The 21,486-nt window shown below is 36.8% G+C and overlaps 2 protein-coding genes across 2 annotated transcripts; both read left to right on the top strand.

Annotated features, from left to right (window-relative positions):
• Positions 1–1,268: 1,268 nt before the first annotated feature.
• LOC132846463 (C-C chemokine receptor type 5-like) lies at positions 1,269–9,373 on the top strand. Its single transcript, XM_060871248.1, has 3 exons — positions 1,269–1,403; positions 1,771–1,843; positions 6,043–9,373. The coding sequence occupies exons 2-3, from the start codon at positions 1,803–1,805 to the stop codon at positions 7,082–7,084; spliced, it is 1,083 nt and encodes a 360-aa protein (XP_060727231.1). The 5' UTR covers positions 1,269–1,403; positions 1,771–1,802; the 3' UTR covers positions 7,085–9,373.
• Positions 9,374–16,995: 7,622 nt separating this feature from the next.
• Positions 16,996–21,429, top strand: LOC132845430 (C-C chemokine receptor type 5-like). The gene is made up of 3 exons (XM_060869397.1): positions 16,996–17,104; positions 17,347–17,416; positions 18,740–21,429. The coding sequence occupies exons 2-3, from the start codon at positions 17,373–17,375 to the stop codon at positions 19,773–19,775; spliced, it is 1,080 nt and encodes a 359-aa protein (XP_060725380.1). The 5' UTR covers positions 16,996–17,104; positions 17,347–17,372; the 3' UTR covers positions 19,776–21,429.
• Positions 21,430–21,486: the final 57 nt, after the last annotated feature.

Raw genomic sequence — 21,486 nt, forward strand, 5'->3', positions numbered from 1 at the left:
ATTCATTCATCATTCATTCATCTTCTACCGCTTATCCGAACTACCTCGGGTCACGGGGAGCCTGTGCCTATCTCAGGTGTCATCGGGCATTAAGGCAGGATACACCCTGGACGGAGTGCCAAATCATCACAGGGCACACACACACACACACTCTCATTCACTCACACAATCACACACTACGAACAATTTTCCAGAGATGCCAATCAACCTACCATGCATGTCTTTAGACCGGGGGAGGAAACCGGAGTACCCGGAGGAAACCCCCGAGGCACGGCCTGTATGGTTTTACGACTAAACATCAGAAGCAGAAAGTATGGCTAGAAAGATGGAAAAAAAGTTGATTTGTGAACTAGACAAGCGATTGTAGCGTGATGTTTCATAATAAATGAATTTTCTAAACATACATACATAAAAATGTATTCTGGAACCCAGGATCTTTTTTTTTCCAGGGCCACTTGATAGTACATTTGGTTCCATTAACAGGAGTCAAATTGCATCCTTAAGATATACTGTAAGCTGGTGGTCTCTCGTTGTCCATTTGTTTGTAAATGCGCCATTGAATCATCTACTTATCTTGAGGTTCATGATAGTAACTTGAGGTTTATCCAGTTACTCTGTGGGTTCTGTAAGATCTTCGGTCCATATTGAATTTTTAAATGTAATATTTAATGTAATATTATATTTCAACTTAAAATCTATTGTTTCCATATAACTTTTAACATTTATATTTACTATTTGGCTTGATTTTTGAAATATTTATGTATATTTATATTTAAAATATGATATAAAGCTGAAAACCTTTATATAACCTGTCATTCTGGCGTTAGCTAATTACAAACAAGTATAGAATTTGGTTTTACCGTAACATCATTCTCCAAAGTGCTTATTTATTTTATACCAAGCGACTTTTATAATGTATAGGTCACAGGGCGTGAAGTACCGCTAACCTTCAGGAGCAGTGAATAACTGAATAATTGACATACCAAACCCATTTGAGAATTTATCCATGCTGTGAATTACATTTAATGAAATCTTACTGTATATTAGACCAATCACACTTGACAGCTTTTCTTGACCTGGTACGTACATTCCTTTTTATGCACTTCTGAAAAGCTTGAGAAATTCATCATGCTTTATCTCTTTTCATGAAAAAAACAAAATTGATTCATATCTTGCTACTGTAGCAACCGTTTTTCTCCAGAAGGCAGAAAGCTAAAAAACCACAACCTCGGAGCTGATGCATTACAAACCCATTATCTGTTAGCTGGGCAAACTAATGATGTGCCAAACGTCATGCATGTCTCCATACTCGTCACATAAAACAGAAGTATGCAAACCAGAAGCCTCAAACAGCAACACCACATTCAGGTTTGGTGTTGACTAACAAAGAATTTTCAAAGTTTGTAAGTATATTAGCAGGAATTTTATTTTGTCTCAGGCAGCTGATTATTCTATTTATTTACTATCTGCGATGTTAATGCTGATTGCTGTGCATTGTTGATTTTGTTGATTGCTTTTGATCTCATTTTTGCTTCATCTTCATTGCTAAGGCTTTCACACGTATTTGTTTAACCACTACAAAAATCTGTGGTGAAAAAAACAAGTGTGTTTAAAGCAGCTGAATGATCTTTTTTATTTATTTATTTATTTATTTATTTATTTGCTCATTTATTTATTTATCTATCTATCTATCTATCTATCTATCTATCTATCTATCTATCTATCTATCTATTTATTTATTTATTTATTTTTCTCTATTTTGAACTACAGTATGACTATATAGAGTTTCCTACCGAAAGCCAATGATGTCCAACAACAGCAGTGATTTTGACACAACACTCAGGTAAGAACTTATTTTTTTTTTTTTTTTACTCAGATTTTATGACCAGTTCGATTGCATGACTTTCAGCCCTCTTTTTTATACTGTTTATTGCTGTATTTGACGTATTTCTACATTAGCCCTTCATTCTGCAGCACATTTATTTGTGAAGGATAAACAATTATTAAAGGATTTTTGGATGATTGTTTTTACTTAAGAGAGAAACTTACATGTGGGTGTGACGGCATTGCTTTGATTATGTAACAGAACATTTCATGAAGTCTTGAGAAAAAAAGGTTTGCACATTTGGGGAAGTGGATTTACTACATTTGCTTGTAAATAAGTGCAAAATAAAAAAAAAGTTCTTGCTCTAAATCTAAGGTGGTTAGATTTAGATTAAGAACTAAAGTAATTATTTCATTTGCATTTATTATATTGTGCGTACCTTATACAACTGTCTCAAATAATAGATAAGGGGGAAAAAAGAGTTTACATTAGCAGCACTAATAAATGATAATCAAAACTCTATTCTTCTTAGTAAAAATAAATCATATTTATTTATTATTTATTTATTATCATATAAGCCTTTTTACATTCTCTTGCATTGCTTTATTAGAGTTTTATTAAATGAAGAAAGAGAAACTGTGAACTTCACTTCCTGTGTTTATCAGTTTCATGAATCTGATCACCACACACCAATGTGATGAAACGTACTGAAACGGATGTGGTAAATAAAATACTTTTTTGGGTTTATTTAAGATTAAAATTAGCTGATAAGAGATTCCTCTACTTTATTTATTTATTACTCTCCAATAATCTGTTATTATTTATTAGACTTTTTCTTTAAAACATTTAATTTGAGGTTTATATTTCTTTAAAATAATGTCATTTTTGTCATAGTTAAATGTTATTCCTAAAAATAGCTATTTTTTTTAGCAAGGAAACAAGGTATAAAAGGTATTATTTAATAAAGAAACTTAAAATTCGGTGTCATATTCAGAATGTGGTGACTTAAATTGAAAAGGTACAGCTATATTGATGCCTGGAACCTTTTTCATATTCAGAGTCATTTTGAACTGTTCAAATTCAGAACTATTCAGATTATGGATGATTTTTCTTGAGTAGAAGCATCAGTTCACTCTCACTCTCATTCATCTTCTACCGCTTATCCGAACTACCTCGGGTCAAAGGGGAGCCTGTGCCTATCTCAGGCATCATCGGGCATCAAGGCAGGATACACCCTGGACGGAGTGCCAACCCATCACAGGGCACACACACACACACTCTCATTCACTCACGCAATCACACACTACGAACAATTTTCCAGAGATGCCAATCAACCTACCATGCATGTCTTTGGACCGGGGGAGGAAACCGGAGTACCCGGAGGAAACCCCCGAGGCATGGGGAGAACATGCAAACTCCACACACACAAGGCGGAGGCGGGAATCGAACCCCCAACCCTGGAGGTGTGAGGCGAAAGTGCTAACCACTAAGCCACCGTGACCCCAGCATCAGTTCAATTAAATTCACTTTATTTTTATAGCGCTTTTAACAGTTCCCTTTGTCTCAAAGCAGCTTTACAGAAGTATGGAAACAGAAAAGAGAGAGAAAAATAAAAAAATTTATATATAATAATGAAGTAGCTCCGTAAGAAGAGACAATCAGGCTAGGAACTCGGAACACTGGGAGCTTGGGAGTGGCATATATAGCTCGAGAGAGAGAGAGAGAGAGAGAGAGAGAGAGAGAGAGAGAGAGAGAGAGGAGAAAAATTGTTAGGTATGATTGTAATCATGTGATGGACGATGTACATTATGTGCAAAGTGCAGACAGGGACTCCATCAAAACTAGCTATGACAGGATAACTAAAAGACTAAAGCCAGAAGGTGACACAGACATGAGGGCTTCCTGGGATGTAAAGCGTCTCACCACTCCACAGTCTGCAAACCTGTACGATTTGTGAGGGTGTTAAGGGGCTGCTGTGTTCTCGACTAACTGGAGCTTGTTTATGCTCCTACTGGAACATATCAATCACACCGAGGTCTTTTACTGGTGCACATGATGTAATAGAAAGACCATCCAGAGTTATTCTGTAATCAGAAAGCTTACTTCTGGCTGCCCTGTGGTCCTGGTACAAGAACTTCTGTCTTGTCAGAGTTAAGTATGAGGAAGTTAGTAAGCGTCCACTGTCTGATGTCCTTCACACAATCTTCAATCTTATTAAGCTGGTGACTCACATCTGACTGAGCTGAAACATATAGCTGGGTGTCATCAGTGTAACAGTGGAAGCTAATACCATGATTACGAATGATTGCACCAAGGGGTAGCATAAATAGGGAGAAAAGCATTGGGCCTAAAACAGAACCTTATTGTTGAGGACATTACCTGAACATTACCTTAGAATGTTTAGAGTAGTCACCATTATATCTACGAACTGAAAGCTATCAGTCAAATAAGACCTGATCCAGGAGAGAGCTGTCACATTAACACCAACAACATGTTCTAGCCTATTAAGTACAATAACACAGTCAATGGTATCAAAAGCTGCACTAAGATCAAGTAACACCAGCAAAGAGACACAACCCTGATCAGAGGTCAGTAACAGGTCATTTACAACTTATAACCAGCGCCGTCTCTGTGCTATGATGAGGCCTAAATCCTGACTGATACAGTTCATGAATATTATTCCTATGTAGGTCTGAACATAACTGATGAGCTACAACCTTTTTTAGGATCTTGGAGATAAAGGGGAGGTTTGATATTGGCCTATTGTTGGACAGCTGGGTTTGGTCGAGGTCAGGTTTTATAATCAAAAGATTTTGGCACACAGCCAGTGCTAAGGGAAGAATTTATTATCTTTAATACAGTATGTGTTGAATAGCTACTGGTAATAGCTGTTTAAAGCAACACATTGGTAAAGGATCCAATATGCAGGCTGATCATTTTGAAGAAGAAATCAGCGAAAATAGGTCAGTCTCTTGAAGGGGATTAAAACGGTCTAAATACCGATCAAAAACAGAAATATTATCTACAACAATATCTATCAAATTATTTGGTATTAAATGAATGGTCTGAATTTTCTGCCTGATGTTATCAGTTTATTCCACTGAAATAATTCATGAAGTCATTACTGTTGCAAATAGATAGTGTGATAGTGTGCGCTTTTCGACAGTGTTTTTATTCCTAGTTAATTTTGCTACAGTATTAAATAAAAATTTAGGATGATTTTTGTTATCTACAATTATTCTGGTGAAATACACCAATCTAGCAGCACTAACAGATTTTTTTGTAGCTATGCAGATTTTCCTTCCACGCTAATCGAAATACTGATAATTTAGTAGACGCCATTTACGTTCTAATTTCCTAGCTGATTGTTCTAAAGTTTGTGTGTTGTCATTGTACCAGGGTGCGAGTTTTTTTCTCTCTAATTACTTTTCTTTTAAGTGGAGCTACAATATCAAGGGTGTAGCAAAAGACTGACTCTAAATAGTCAGTAACCTGATCAAGATCTGTGGTTCAGATGGCGATCTAATCGTGGATGATAATTCTGGGAGACTGTTGGTAAATCTCTCTGCAGTAGCAGACTGTAGTAAATGTACGTATAACACGGTGATTTGGCAAATTGGAAATGTCATGTTCGAAGCGCAATTTAAACGAAATGAGATAATGGTCAGAGTCAGCTTCTGATTGAGACACTGACTATATTGTCTATATTTAATTCAAGGGTTAGAACGAGATCAAGATTGTGACTTCCATTATGAGTGGATCCTATTACATTCTGGTTAACCTCTACTGTATCTAAGATGGAATCAACTGCTTCAGTGTCTACATCATGGGATCTTATCAATTTTTTGATGTTTTTTTTTTTTGTCAAATGATTAAAAAATATGATTTTGGTTAACCAGATGTTTTCTCTTTGCTGTGGTTTGAAGGATAAGCTGTAATAGTACTCATCTGCTTCACTTGTACTGTACCTCAGTTAAGAGTCTCTAGTTAAGATGCTGTCTGCTAGAATGTACTCCAAGTGAAAGGGATTTTAAATTGAAGATGTTATTAAATAATGAAAGAATACTGCAACTTTTTATTATTCTATAGATTTTTTAGTGGATTTACAGGTAAAAGCATAAACATACAGAAAGCTTTTGCACAATTTCAGTATTAAATCTTTACTTAATGGCTTTTGTCTCAAAGCTAACTCTCAATTCTCTCAACTTGACTTTCAGCATCACCCCATCAACTGACTATCCTGAGTTTGTGATTGATGGAATATTATGTGAATACGGAGCCCATGCAAGTCATTTTCTCCCGGTTCTCTACTCTCTGTTCTTCGTGATCGGCTTCCTGGGCAACATGCTGGTGTTGTGGGTGATCCTGATAGGAGCTCAGATGAAAAGCATGACTGATGTGTCTCTCCTGAACCTGGCCATCGCTGACCTTCTTCTCATCTTCACTCTTCCCTTCCTGGCTCACCATGCTAGAGATACCTGGATCTTTGGTAATGCCATGTGCTGGCTGGTCCTCTGTGTGTACTACATCGGATTTTACGCAGGAATTTTCTTTATCGTGTTGATGAGCATCGACAGATACTTGGCTATCGTCCATGCTGTGTTTGCCTTGAGAATCCGCACAAAGGCTTATGGGATTGTAGCTAGTGTTGTCATCTGGATTCTAGCCATTATAGCATCATTTCCTGAGCTACTGTTCCTTGGAGTAGAAACTTACGGGACTGATGTAGCGTGCAACGCTTATCCGAAAAATGGAAGTCACAATGTGATAAGAAGTGCAGCTTTCTTTAAAATGAACATTTTGGGTCTGCTGATTCCACTGATTATTGTAGTATATTGCTACTCGATGGTGCTCCAGAGGCTTCAGTCCCTTCGTACATCAAAGAAACTGGCCGTACGTCTTGTCGTCACGGTCATAGTGGCCTTCTTCTGCTGTTGGATACCGTACAACATTGCAGCATTCCTCAAAGCACTGGAGCTGAGGGAAATTTTCAACGTGAGCTCACCCGAACAACAATGTGAGCTTAGCCAAAAAATCCAGCTGATGCTGCAAATCACCGAAGCTATGGCATACTCGCACTGCTGCCTCAATCCGTTCCTCTACGTGTTTGTTGGGGAAAAGTTCAGGAGGCACCTCGCCAGACTCCTTCTCCGGACACCATGCATCAAAGTGCAGTGCATAAAGTACTGCATGACCCAGACCGCATCCTCTGTGTATTCACAGACCACAAGTTTAGAAGAACGCTCAGCTGGCATATGAATGATGGAGGAGCATGAAATATTTTTTTTTTCTTTTCAGCTTAGCATTAAAATTTGATTTGATTTGATGGACATTCAGTTTATATGTACTAGTAAAAATGAGAATTTCTATTTGCAGGTGTTATATATCACTGCATTTAAGTAAATAAGGAGTAAAATAATAAATGGAGAGTAATTATATTTTAGATCAACCCTCTTGGACATTTCACAAACACTACCCTTACTGTGTACTTCTGTGGCTGAAAACGTCCACTAAATTAATGTTATATAAAATTATATCAGATTAATATTTTTTCACATTTTCCTACATGAATCTGTTAATCAACCTCAGTTCTAATCAATAATACTCAATCAAAAAAAAACTACTAAATAATAATTAAATAAAAATAATTACCTTTTAAATACTAATTTGCATACGTCGTTAATTTGCATGTGTGTGTTGTGCACACTATAGTATGCTGATATTGTAAACTCAATAAGTAAAAAAACTCAATGTAAAAAGCCTGAAAATAGCACAGACCTGTGTAATGGGGTTACAGTATGGTGCCACCTTTTCAGTCAACAGTAAATAGTCATAGCCATGCACTGGAAAATTGTGGTTATAATGGCACTCAATTTTGGCACTCAAAAAATGACGAAAAGTAATTGAGGGAGAAAAATTAAAATCTGCACAAAAACTAAAAATGCATAAAGGCGAAGGTTGCTAATAATCTTTGATATATCCAAGACTGATAAAAGGTTAAAAAAATCCAGTTTACTTTTTTTATATTAAAAATAAGTAATTTTGTGTGTAAGTAATAAGTAATTTATATTTAATTGGGTAATAAAAAGTAACAAAAATATATTTTTAAAAATATATAGTAGTTTTGATTAGAACTGCGGTTGATTAACAGCTTTATGCAAAAAAAAAAATAATAATAATGTAACAGTATTAATCTGATATATTTTTATGTAAGTTTATTTCAGTGGAGGTTTCCAGCCACAAATTACATGTAAGGGTGTACAATTTGAATACAGAAAATTATAGACCTGGTAAAAAAAAAAAATTAAATCATCTGTCCAAAGTATGTTATATAAAACATTTTGTGCCAAGGAAATCCTTCCTCTGGGGGGAAACTATGCCCCCTATCGAAAACATCCTGAAGTGTCCATAAGGGCTAAAGCATGGATTGCACTTGAAGTTCGATGCAAGATTGCTTTTGATGGATTGAAGCATTGTTCGTGCATTTCCTCAGAAATTATCAACATAAATTGTGTGGACAGTAAACCTCCACATGACTAAATCTCACAATTATATACTATTCAACACATTTATTGAGTACAAATGCTAATTATTTTCCTTCTCATGTAGCATTCAAACCTACATCCCAGTATCCCAGGATTATGAATCATCTATTGATACTTTCTAATAGCAGATCGAACTAATCTGAAAACACTGATAATCTCCAGTGATAAGTTTCGCTCTGACATGCTATCTAGTGGATGTCACATTCACAAATATATGATTGTCATTCAGACAGAGTATGTGTGGTGGTACTGTAGCACCGCAAATGTGTTAAATCATTGTAATTCACCCCATTTTTGTAGTTCTTTTGCTCCCGGCTGCCATCACCAAGCCATCTGATTTGTTCAGTATTATGGACTTGTTTACTGTAGAGATGTGGCATGAAATCAAGAGTCGATCCTATTTTAGTTCCAGATTGAAACACTACAAGGAGGGATAAATACTTATGCATTGTATTAGTAAATGAGTTGCTCATATAGCTGTTTAGGAATGCATTAAAATAAACGTAGTAAAGGTTTTAATATATTGATTTAACCTTCTTTTAACAGTTTTATTTTTTTAACACAGTTTTATGTACATAGATCATCCGTATTCACGAAATCCAAGCTTTAAGAGATTTCAGACAATAATATTGTTTTGTGTGTACAGTATGTTTCTGCAGTACCTGAAATCAAACTTGTACATCGTATCGTACATCATACTTTATTTCTTCTTTTTTTTTCTTAAGGTTACAAGGTGAAAGTTGTTTCATTCCATCTGTTGAGATGTTTGTGGTTTTATGCCAGACTGTTGCTTTATGGCTCCGCACTGCACAGCATAAGCCCCGGCACTGCCAAGCTGCCACTGTTGGGCAATTGAGCAAGGCTTTTAACCCTCCCTACTCCAGGGGCATTGTATCATAGCTCATAGTACCCCCAAACTCCTCAGTTGGGAAATGCAAAGAAAAGAATTCCATTGTGCTATAATGTATATGTGGCAATAATAAAGACTTATATGCCCCAGTTATCATTAGTATTGCATTCTGTTATTTTATTTTTTTTTTCTGAAAAAAAGATTATTACTTCAGAACTGTATGTTGCACTACTTCATTTAAAAATAATAGGAAATATTTCCAAAATTATAAAGCAAATCCAAAGAACAAATGCAAAGAATTGTGAAAAAGGCTGGGTGTTATTCAAACAAAGTCGTGAAAGTCGGGAAGTCGTGGCCTAATGGTTAGAGAGTCTGACTCCTAACCCTAAGGTTGTGGGTTCGAGTCTCGGGCCGGCAATACCACGACTGAGGTGCCCTTGAGCAAGGCACCGAACCCCCCCAATGCTCCCCGGGCGCCGCAGCATAAATGGCTGCCCACTGCTCTGGGTGTGTGTTCACGGTGTGTGTGTGTTCACTGCTGTGTGTGTGTGCACTTTGGATGGGTTAAATGCAGAGAACGAATTCTGAGTATGGGTCACCGTACTTAGCCGTATGTCACGTCACGTCACGTCACATAACAAATCCACCAATAAACCTGTAAACAGGAACGAACAGCTCATGACTTAATGGCAAGGCTTTAGGAAAAAAAGATAATGTGGGTGAGGGTGCCATCTGTTTGTTGGGCAAGGAATTATCCCAGACAGATGTCAGAACTCTCACGCCTTTAACGTGCAGGCCGCGACATTCTGGACAATTAATTTAATGTCAAAAAGAACATCTACATCTACTATGAGGACTGGAACCCGCGTGATGATACCGAAAATACAGTCATGTGAAAAAAAATTAGGACACCCCATTAAATATTCAGTTCTTTATTTAAAAAATGTCAACATGTTTTACAACATTGCTTGTAAACAACAAAAAATCAACAAAAATTAGTATTTGATCTGTGGAAAAAGTTTGTACACCCTGTGCCCTAATAGCTAATGTTTCCCTCTTTGACTAAAATAACCTCAATGAGATGTTTCTTTAGCCATCTATCAGTTTCTGACATCAACTGGAAGAAAGTTTCCCCAGTTCTCCCCAGTGTGATGTTTGAGGGGTTTCTTACATGTACAGTTTGTTTAAAAATCACACAGGATCGATCTCAATAGGATTTAGATCTGGGCTTTGACTTGGTCACTCCAGAATTCTCCATTTTTTCAGCAGGTCATTGGTGGATGATTTACTGATATGTCTTTAGCCACGTTCACACTGCAAGTCTTAATGCTCAATTCGGATATTTTGCTCAGATCTGATTTTTTTGTTTGGCTGTTCACTTTACCTTTTAAAATGTGGCCTATATCAGATACCAGTGTGAACTGTTTGCTGTTTCGAACTGACCCGAATGCGCAACCGAACAATAACAATGACGTCACACGCAGCACGCTAAAGTTGGCGAGGTTATGGAGGAAGTTAGCATTTTCGCTTTCCTTTCTAAATGTTTGTGTAATGGCAGCACAGAGACGCAGTGTTTTGATAATTTTCAAAATGTCGAGGGCAACTTTTGATTATTTGATCCATTTTGTAGGTGTAGTCACGTTTGTGTGTGAACTCGCCGGCGCATAATTGTGACGAACGTCGATGTAGATTGACGTAAAAGTCACATCAAATCCGCCTCGGTTGTTCACACTGCGGGCACATTGGAAAAAATCTGATTTGGGTCTGATTCAGGACCACATATGGAAGTGGTCTAAATCTGATTTGAAAAAATCAGATCTGGGCTAGATTTGAGTGTTCACACTACTCCTGAAGAAGTCTGACCTGGTCACTTGACCCCAAAAAATCAGATTTGGGCCACTTTTACCTGCAGTGTGAATGGGGCCTTTGTCATGTTTCAAGGTCCAGTTCCGTTTCAGCTTCAATTTTTTAACAAATGGTCTCACATGTTCCTCAAGCATCTTCTGATACAATTCAAAGTGGATTTTATGATGTTGAGCTGATCAGGTCCTGCTGCAGCAAAGCATCCACAAACTATAACACAACCACCTCCATGTTTCACAGTAGGTATGAGGTTCTTTGCTGAAGTTATGTATTTGGTTACGCCAAACATTCCTTCTGTTTTGGTGTCCAAATAATTCAGTTTTAGACTCATCTGTTCACAGCACATTATTACAGACGTCTTGGCCTTTATCTCTGTTTTTTTTTACAAACTTCAGTCTTGTCATGTTTTTTCTTAGACAGTAAAGGTTTCCTCCTTCACATCTTCCATGATAATTAAAGCTGTTCTGTCTTTTTCTTATTGTAGATTCATGCATTTTGACATCAACTGTAGCACGAGCTTGCTGTTAATAATAATTTGTTCTAATAATTTGCACCTTGTGTGATACACCTGTAGGTAATTTTATCAATTTTAAGTACAATTAAATGTGAATGGTGTCCTTACTTTTTCCTCACATGAAATGGCATTATTTTAAATGATATTTTACAGATCATTTAAAAAAAGACTTTTCTTTGGTTTTATTTGTTTAGTTATATCACTTGAATCTTTCAATATTGTTAAAATGAAGATCAAATGCCCATATGTTTAACTATCTAAAAAAAACACATACTTTGGGGTGTCCCAATTTTTAGTTAGGACAAGTGCTGGGTTCCATCTAAAGACATCCTGGACAAATAACCCATTATAAAATATCACATTCATATCACCAGGCTAATGTTTTCAATATTGAATTTTTTTGCTCACATACGCAATAATACACAGTATGACATGTACTGACATTGACCTTGTTGTATAAAAATAATCAGATTGTTATATAAAAAATGAAAAATGAAAAATGGAATAAAAATGGAAATAAAGTGAATAATAATTTGTAGTACCTGTGTAGAAGTACCAAAAGGATTAATTAATTAAGTAATGACAGAGAACGCTGCAGTGATGGCTTCCGTGACGGTGTATTAATTTAGAATCAACATGAATGTATACATAACAAAAACTCATTATCTGACAGTATCAATACATGTGTGTATCGCTGCTTCTTCACTGTAGTAACCAGAAATACAAACAGAACTGACTTAACACTTCCTTAGCTCCACATGCTCTTTGCAAGAATGGAATAATCTGAAACATACATATAATCATCAAGTATGCACAATGTTAATACTTCCTCTTAAACTGAGATAAAAGAATCAAATCATCTGAAACAATATAACAATATAATTATACTTTCACTAACATTAATATTTTAAATATTCATAACTGATAGCGTCTCTCACGTTGACCACGAGGTGCCCATACTACACATGTGCTCAGCCCTGCTAGCTCATGACACATTATCAAAAGTGTAATACAAACAAGTTTTTAAACAGTTTTTAACACACTTAACTCGATAGTATCGCATTAAATAGTGTTCGTTTTTAAATAAGTGTCTTAATTGGCAACTACTGTACCTGTGTAGAAGTACCGAAAGGATTAATTAATTAAATAATGACAGAGAACGCTGCAGTGATGGCTTCCGTGACGTCATCACGCAGGTGTGTCAAATAATTAGGATACTTAATCCAATAAATGTGCCAAATTAAACACCTATTTTATGTAAAGTACGACTTGAAAATCAAACACTATTCAATGAACACTAATGTGAATACTACAAAAATAAATGTAACATTTTTATAATACATTTAAATGTGAACTCGTTTGATAACACATTCAGTATATCACAAATTCACATATATACATATAACAATATATAATGATATATTAATTTAATTTATATCTACATACCATGTTAAATTAATATAATATTTTTATATATTGTTATAAAGTGTAAAATGTACAATGTACAGCAAATTGAAAACTGACATGTGCATATAGTCTGGCTGAGGTAGAGGGCATTATGTGAAAAGTCCAGAAAGTCCAGGCTCTACAGTAGGTGTTTTCCTGGTTTTCCTGGCCACAACAAAGAAAGGGTCCATTGTTGGAATGTCCGGATCAGAGAATTCAGTGCAGATGTATTGCTAAGCTGATCACGCCACCTTCTGGAGAGCTTTGCCATCTGGAATGCGGATGTACTGGAGCATCCTTAGCACCTGAGATGTTAGTTTCAAGTCCTTTAAATGTCTAAGGTGGTAAAGACAGGCCTTCTTCACCAGGGTTACACGTAAAAATGTGGCGAGCCAGGCAGGAGTTCTGTTGTAGGACAAGCAACCATAACTGAAGGTAATTAAAAAAATGTATAACTTGACTTCACAAGAAATTATTACTAACTGTATTGTATGTATTTTGTTTTTATATCACACTTGAATATGGCTATGCCCAAATACTCAAAACTCAAAGAGTTAAGGCACCGACAAAGTTTGAGTGGCAAGCTTGGAATAGCAAGGCTTAAAAGTCGTGAGCCAAATGTTGTTCCAGCTGGCCAGAAAGTTGTCCTTGAAGGCTGTGTAAACATAAAGTCTGCAGGTCATGAACATGTTACATTACTCGAGCAGCCATCAATTTCATCCTTACCTGGTGGGATCTGCACAGATAACTGTTTGATTTCTTTACCGGAGATGTCCCCTTATAAAATTCCTGTGCAAGTAAGAAACGAGACAGATCATGACATAACGATTCCTACTAACTGTGTAATTGCAGAGTTAACTGTTCCACAAGACATAATCGGAAATACCTACGTACACCAAACAAAAACAGCCGCTTGTTGCTCAAGTCAGCAAAATGCAGACAGAAGTTCAAACCTCAAGTTGACTTTGGTGATTAGGTTCTTTTGGAGAAGTGGAGAACACGGATAACTACCAAATTCAACAGCTATCCCAATGTTTTTGCACATTATGATTTAGACTTTAGACCCCCGGGTGTGTGTTCATGGTGTGTGTGTGTGTGTGTGTGTGTGTATGTGTGTGTGTGTATGTGTGTGTGTGTTCATGGTGTGTGTGTGTGTGTGTGTGTTCACTGCTGTGTGTGTGCACTTTGGATGGGTTAAATGCAGAGAACAAATTCTGAGTATAGGCCACCATACTTAGCCATATGTCACATCACTTTGGTCATACAAAAAAAGTCAAGCATAGAATCAAATTGTCTGATAAACACTGTTTAAGCAACGTCCCCACCACATACATCCACGAGATTATGAGGCCATTAGGAAACATCTCCAATCCCTTCTAAATGCAGGCATCTGCGTCTCCGAGAGAATCTGAGTCTCCGTTTTCATCACCTATAGTAGTGGTTCGCAAGATGGTGATGTGAGATTATGTGTAGATTATCGGAAACTTCATTTGCAAACCATTAAAGATGCTTATCGTCGCTGTCAGGGGGAATTCTCATATCTCCAAAACCGTTATTTTTCAGGAAATAAAAAAAACGCCGTACCTTATCTGCAGTACACAGGGTTTAGTCCGTGTTGCAGTGGATTGTCTTGCGCTAAATTCCTGTCCTCAGAAAAACACCAGAACTAGCGGGGGTCAAGATTTTTTTCTTTGAGCCCAGTGTTTTGAAGACATTTACCTCAGAAGACGTGTTGATTCGTTGCGACTCTTCTTGAGGAGAAATATGCCGTGAAGCTTTCCTGCGGAGTGAGGAAGAGGTGGACAGTTGAAGTGTCCAATGGAGCTATGAGATTTGCGCTCAAGCTATTTTCAAGACTTTAGATTGGTTAATAACTTGTAAAAATAACAGACCCACGTGGGGACTGACCAATAGCACCGATATGTGAAAAAATATGAAATTGACCAAATTTGGACATACGAGGTTTCCGCCCGACATCGACGATATGCATTACCTAACCTGGAAGAATCCTTCTCTGCCCTCAGCGGATCTCAATGGCACTCGGTGATTGACCTTGAGTCAGGATTCAATCAAATTGAAATGGAGGAAAGTGACAAACAAAAGACAGCCTTTGTATGTCCTCTAGGACTTTGGGAATGGAATTGCATGCAGCAAGGGATCACAAACGCTCCAAACACATTCCATTAAGCACTGTGATCCCTTGCGACATGCAATTACATTGATGACAAAGAAATTGAATAGTCATATTGTCTATTTTGATGCACATACACATATACATAATACACATACACTGATAAACATAAACCCACATCCATTTGGTTTTTTTTTTAATTTGTACTATTTCGTTAATTCACTAAACTTCTTTAAATGAATCTGTTTGTTGTGTTGCTTTGTCTTGCCTGAACTCTAAAGAACCCAGCAGCAGTTAGTTGGATGGGAGTTCACGGCATGCAAGCTCACAGCATGCAAGCTTTGCAACCTTTCTGGAGACCTGATGATGTTTTCATTGCGTGAGAGCTTATTCACATCTCAGGGATGGAAACTTTGCAAAAAAACATTGAGCATTGCTTTTATCAGGCTGAGCAATACAAGCTCAAAAGAGACTTTCAGGTATATGTGAGTCTAGTTACTCTTGTTCATGCATGGACATTGCTGGCGCATTGGTGTACAGGCCTGAATAAAAACCTCCATTGTGACTGAGTTTTGGTGGAGAAAATGAGGTTGAGAACCTAATGTTATGGTAGACAGATGGAGATGACAATGGAATAAAAACCAGATGTGTTTATTATAACATGAAACAATCAACTGGAATGTGAATAGAATGAACGTTAGCAGGGAAGAAGAAGGTGATGATGATGAAAAAGGCAACTCCAAAAACAGTCGTGTTTGTGTTTGGAGTTGCCTTTCTCATCATCATCACCCTCTTCATCCCTGCTATCCTTTGTTCTATTAGCCAGTTGATTGTTTCACGTTTTAATAGTTTTTACTCCATTGTCATCTCCATCTGTCTACCATAACACCTAATAGCTGGTCTTGAGGTGTGACGACACACAGTAGATCATGTACCTGTACTGTGTATATGTGAACAATGTGAAAATGACACTCAAGATTTCAAGGGAGAGTCCCCTCTGTTGGCATGGTGCTGAACTGAACTGTCACTGACGGATGTGACAAAAAAAAAGATTCTCTCAGACAGAAATGAAATATTCAAGGGGTTTCACATTTTCCACTTAATCTGAATGTTCCTGTATTGTGGTTTTGTCTGTGGTGTAGAAGATGTCAGTTTTTTTCCATACCTGTTGGTTTATCTCACTTCATGTGAACTTACAAAGAGACAGCCGCATTGACTCAATCAGCGGCATCCAATTTTGGAGTCTAGCCTGAATTACCTAGAGTAGAATCAAACCATAGACATCAGAGGTAATTTCTTGCTAATGCTAATATTTCTAATGCTAACCAACTTCTAAGAAACTAACAGTTTCTAAGCTACTTAACCAACTTAGTTACATTTAATGCTGGAAAGAAAGTGCTGGAAAACCTAAGGTTACTGTTTCTGTAACTGTTAAGTGCCACTTAAAACTTTGGCCTTTTTCCAAAAATAATCTTATGAAAATGGGAAAATTTATTAACAGCGTTTGTTGTGCTTTGAAAACTGATTCCACACATTGACCAATCCTATTTGAAAACTGATCTGCTGACATCCATTAATATCTGTCCTTTGTTAGACTAATCCACCAAGTTTTTAAATGGCTACTGAAATGTTTGGAAATTCACCTTGTCTCTACTGAGACAAAAATAAATATTACCTTCCACTGCATTACCGCAAGTTTCCTGAGTTTCAACTAGCTCAGTACATGACCACATAGTATGATGCATGCATGAGCATTAACTGCTAGCTGGGCAAATTAATGAACGTCATACCATCTCCATATAGCCCAAGACTCGTTACAAAAAACAGAAGTGTGAAAACCAGAAACCAAAAACCTTCAGAACAAGCTTGAGGATCTCACATTGCATTTGGCTTTGAACTTCAGACATATAGGGCTTTGTTATTGAATTCTGTAAGTATGATGTGACAGTGTTCTCTCAAATAACTAGCTATTTTATCTAACTTTTAACTAACTATTACTTCTATTACTACATTTTGTGTTTTTGTTGTATGATATATATTGCATTTCAGCAGTATACTGCCTCATATTTTGACCTGACATTTAACAGTGCAGGTGTTTTACCTGGCTTTTCAGATTGGTTCATGCTTTTTTCCATCTTGATGTTTTTTCTTTTTCTGAACATTTATCCACAGTATGACTTTAATGCTGATTAGCAACGATGTTGAACACCACAAGTGATTCTCTGGACATTGAAATATCCAGGTGATTACACATTTAATTCCAAATATCCAAGGCAGTTTAAAGTAAACAAGGGTATTACTCCAATTTATCATGTAAATTGATATTTTATTGCATTTTGTGGTCTATATTGTTTTATCAAATGTCAGTTACTCTGAGATGCTGAGGGATGTGGTAGCTTATTAATTAAGGTGTTGGATCACTAATCGGAATATACACAAAATTTAGGTACATACTGTGTTTATCTGTATTAAAGCCATTCTAAAGGGTTTCTGCAAATTCGTGTTAATCTTGTCCTCTTATATTTATGGGAAGTATGTATATCTGTCGTATAAAAAAAAAAAAAAAAGGAGGCACAGAACTGAATGTGGTTTATGTGGTTTAGCTGCAGTGCTGGTTGCATCCAAAAGTCATTGCTGTTCATATGTTCAATGTTCCTACCTTTTACCAATTTTTCAATGATTTTCAAGGTAAGAAAAAAAAATGTTGTTTTACGAAATGTGTGAGAAGAAACGTTTTATTCTTATATTTAGTTATTATATACTTATATATTTTAGTATTATTTTTATATTTATTTATTGTTTATTAAATATTCTAAAAGCATCTTTGAAACTTTACATGAACATTTTTTTTTTTTAAATAATTGTAAGTTTGTTTTGTTTTTAGCAAGCTAACACCCAAATGTCAAATAATCCTCAATAGTTGCAGCTATTATTTTTTGTTTAAAAATATATGGTTTGAATTTGTAGTTATGGTATAAGTCCAAAATTTATGTCTATTATTTATGTCACTTATATCAGTAGTAATCTGAAAGGAAGCATAATAATGTATTATAAAATATTTATGCATTCAGTCAAACAACAGCCACAATATTCTAAATCAAGCTTGTAAAATTGCATTGTGCAGGATGTGGGCAGTTTTAACTAATTTCAGTGCTGATACTATGAATAAATGAATAATAATGTCATGTTTATGTATGTAGTTTGGACTCAATTGGCATCCTGTATATGTTTAAGAGCATTTACAACAACAACAACAACAACAACAACAAAAAACATACATTTTAGTATGACATTGTCTATACACCAAAATATCAAACAGTTCCTTTGGACTTGATATTGCTCCTTACTTGAGTTAGTAAGAAACTTCAGTAGCTGAGAAACACCTCGATTTTTTCATACTTCACCACAGCATTCAAATAGCACGCAAATTTCATAAACACAGTTTTATATATATGAGATCTAAAGGTGTATAATTTCAGTATCATATCCACATCGCACTTCTCTGAATACCACACATCATGTGCTGAGGATCTCTTGTAATAACTCTCTTCTTACCCTTTTACAGCGCAGCATATGAGTATAACACGTACGACTATGATCAGTTAGGACCATGTATTTACAACAAAGCTGGAAAACATTTTCTCCCGGTTCTCTACTCTCTGTTCTTCGTGGTCGGCTTCCTGGGCAACATGCTGGTGTTGTGGGTGATCCTGAGAGGAGCTCAGATGAAAAGCATGACTGACGTGTCTCTCCTGAACCTGGCCATCGCTGACCTTCTTCTCATCTTCACTCTCCCCTTCCTGGCTCACCATGCTAGAGATAACTGGGCCTTTGGTAATGTCATGTGCTGGCTGGTCCTCGGTGTGTACTACATCGGATTTTACGCAGGAATTTTTTTTATCGTGTTGATGAGCATCGACAGATACTTGGCTATCGTTCATGCTGTGTTTGCCTTGAGAATCCGATCAAAAATGTTTGGGATTTTAGCTAGTGTGGGCATCTGGAGTCTAGCTATAGCATCATCATTTCCTGAGCTTCTGCATCTTGGACTTGAAAATGGGCCAAAGCTAGTTTGTAATGCTTATCCGAAAAATAGCAACCACAATATTGTTAGAACTACAGCTTTCCTAAAAATGAACATTTTGGGTCTGCTAATTCCATTGATTATTGTGGGATTTTGCTACTCGATGGTGCTCCGGAGGCTTCAGACCCTACGCTCTTCCAAGAAACTGGCCGTTCGTCTTGTTATCGTAGTCATGGTGGTCTTCTTCTGCTGTTGGATGCCATACAACATTGCAGCACTCATTAAAGCACTGGAGCTGATGCATATCCTGAGTCCATCTTGTATAGATAGCAACAGGATTCAACTGTCATTGCAAGCCACTGAAGCCATAGCGTACATGCACAGCTGCCTCAATCCTTTCCTCTACGTGTTCGTGGGGGAAAAGTTCAGAAGGCAACTCTGCAGGCTCCTGAACCAGACCCCATGCATCCATGTGCAGTGTGTGAAAGTCTACATGACCCAGGCTGCCAGCTCAGTGAATTCCCGTACCATAAGTGTGGATGAACGCTTTGTCAGCATGAATGCTGTAGGCACGTGAAATTTTATTCAACAAATAAATCTACTTATATATCCTTATATATATATATATATATATATCTATGCTGATATATTCCCTGCTTTTAGGTAAGTACAGATTTAAAAAAAAAAGGGATAATAAACTGTATGTTTCTTTTTTTTCCTGGGGTGATCTTATTGTATCTGTAAACTATATGGCCAAAATGTGTGAATGTAGACATTTGACCTTAACATCACCATGTACATCTTGACTATCTCCTTCCAAATCCATTACAGCGGTTCAGTTTGTGATTCTTTCTCCGGGTGGATTTTTTTTAGATTTTGTAAGACGTACTCCATTCACATATAAGAGCATTAGTGTTGAAAGAGAACAGACGCTGATGTCAAATAAGAAATCCTGTAATGCAGTCATTAAAATAAATGCCAAATAAAGGCATGTTAATGGCTCTTAATTCTTTGTGACAAGACCCAAATATAAATGTTACTGGATAAGCGCACATCTATATTTGGGTCTTTCTTGCACTCTTGTCACAAAGAATTAAGAAAGACCCAAATATAGATGTTACTGGTTAAGTGCGCACATCCTTTTGGCCTTTATAGTGTAAGGATTTAGTGTATGAACTATTTAAAGTATACATAACTGGACTGAAATTGTTTTTTAGATTAAAGCTTACTTCATATTTGCTTTTAACTATGTGTACATGCAGTCAATATTGCATTTAATTGTTTACATTTACATTTACAGCATTTGGCAGACGCCCTTATCCAGAGCGACGTACATAAGTGCTTAAATCTCTGACATTGAATACATTAATGCTGGATCACTAAGTTACATACTTAAGATACCATGAGTTTAAAACATTTGTTCAGAGTTACAATGAAATGTACAATGTTTAGAGTGTAAGGGGGGCACGGTGGCTTAGTGGTTAGCACATTCACCTCACACCTCCAGGGTTGGGGGTTCGATTCCTGCCTCCGCCTTGTGTGTGTGGAGTTTGCATGTTCTCCCCGTGCCTCGGGGGTTTCCTCCGGGTACTCCGGTTTCCTCCCCCTGTCCAAAGACATGCATGGTAGGTTGATTGGCATCTCTGGAAAATTGTCCGTAGTGTGTGATTGTGTGAGTGAATGAGAGTGTGTGTGTGCCCTGTGATGGGTTGGCACTCCGTCCAGGGTGTATCCTGCCTTGATGCCCGATGACGCCTGAGATAGGCACAGGCTCCCCGTGACCCGAGGTAGTTCAGATAAGCGGTAGAAAATGAGGGAGTGAGAGAGAATGTTTAGAGTGTCATTTGTATACTCAGAAATTACAAGTCTATAGAGTTGTGTCATATACATGAACTCAAGAACAACATAACTAGACAGAAAATAGAAAATTTTCTAAATCAGGTTGCTAGGCAATTTGCATCTTGCTCATACACAATTGCTGCATATGATACAGACGCTTCAGACTGTATATTTTTGGCTCTGATGTGCCATCTAGTGAATCCCCAGATATTCACAACATATAAAGATGAACTATTTCATATCATATTATGGCTTCTAGGTAAAAGTACAAAATGTGTACACAAAGGTATTACTCCAATTTATCAGAATGTATAAGAATGTATAATAATGTGTAGAACCTCTCCTGAATGTTTAACACTCCACTTTTTGGTAAATAAAAGTGTAAAGACAAACATTTTTTTGTCTTTGTCCAATCAAATATATTTTAAACACATGTATATCTATTGTGT

Source organism: Tachysurus vachellii, chromosome 5 (assembly GCF_030014155.1).
Source record: "Tachysurus vachellii isolate PV-2020 chromosome 5, HZAU_Pvac_v1, whole genome shotgun sequence".
In the NCBI taxonomy this organism is placed as follows: Eukaryota; Metazoa; Chordata; class Actinopteri; order Siluriformes; family Bagridae; genus Tachysurus; species Tachysurus vachellii.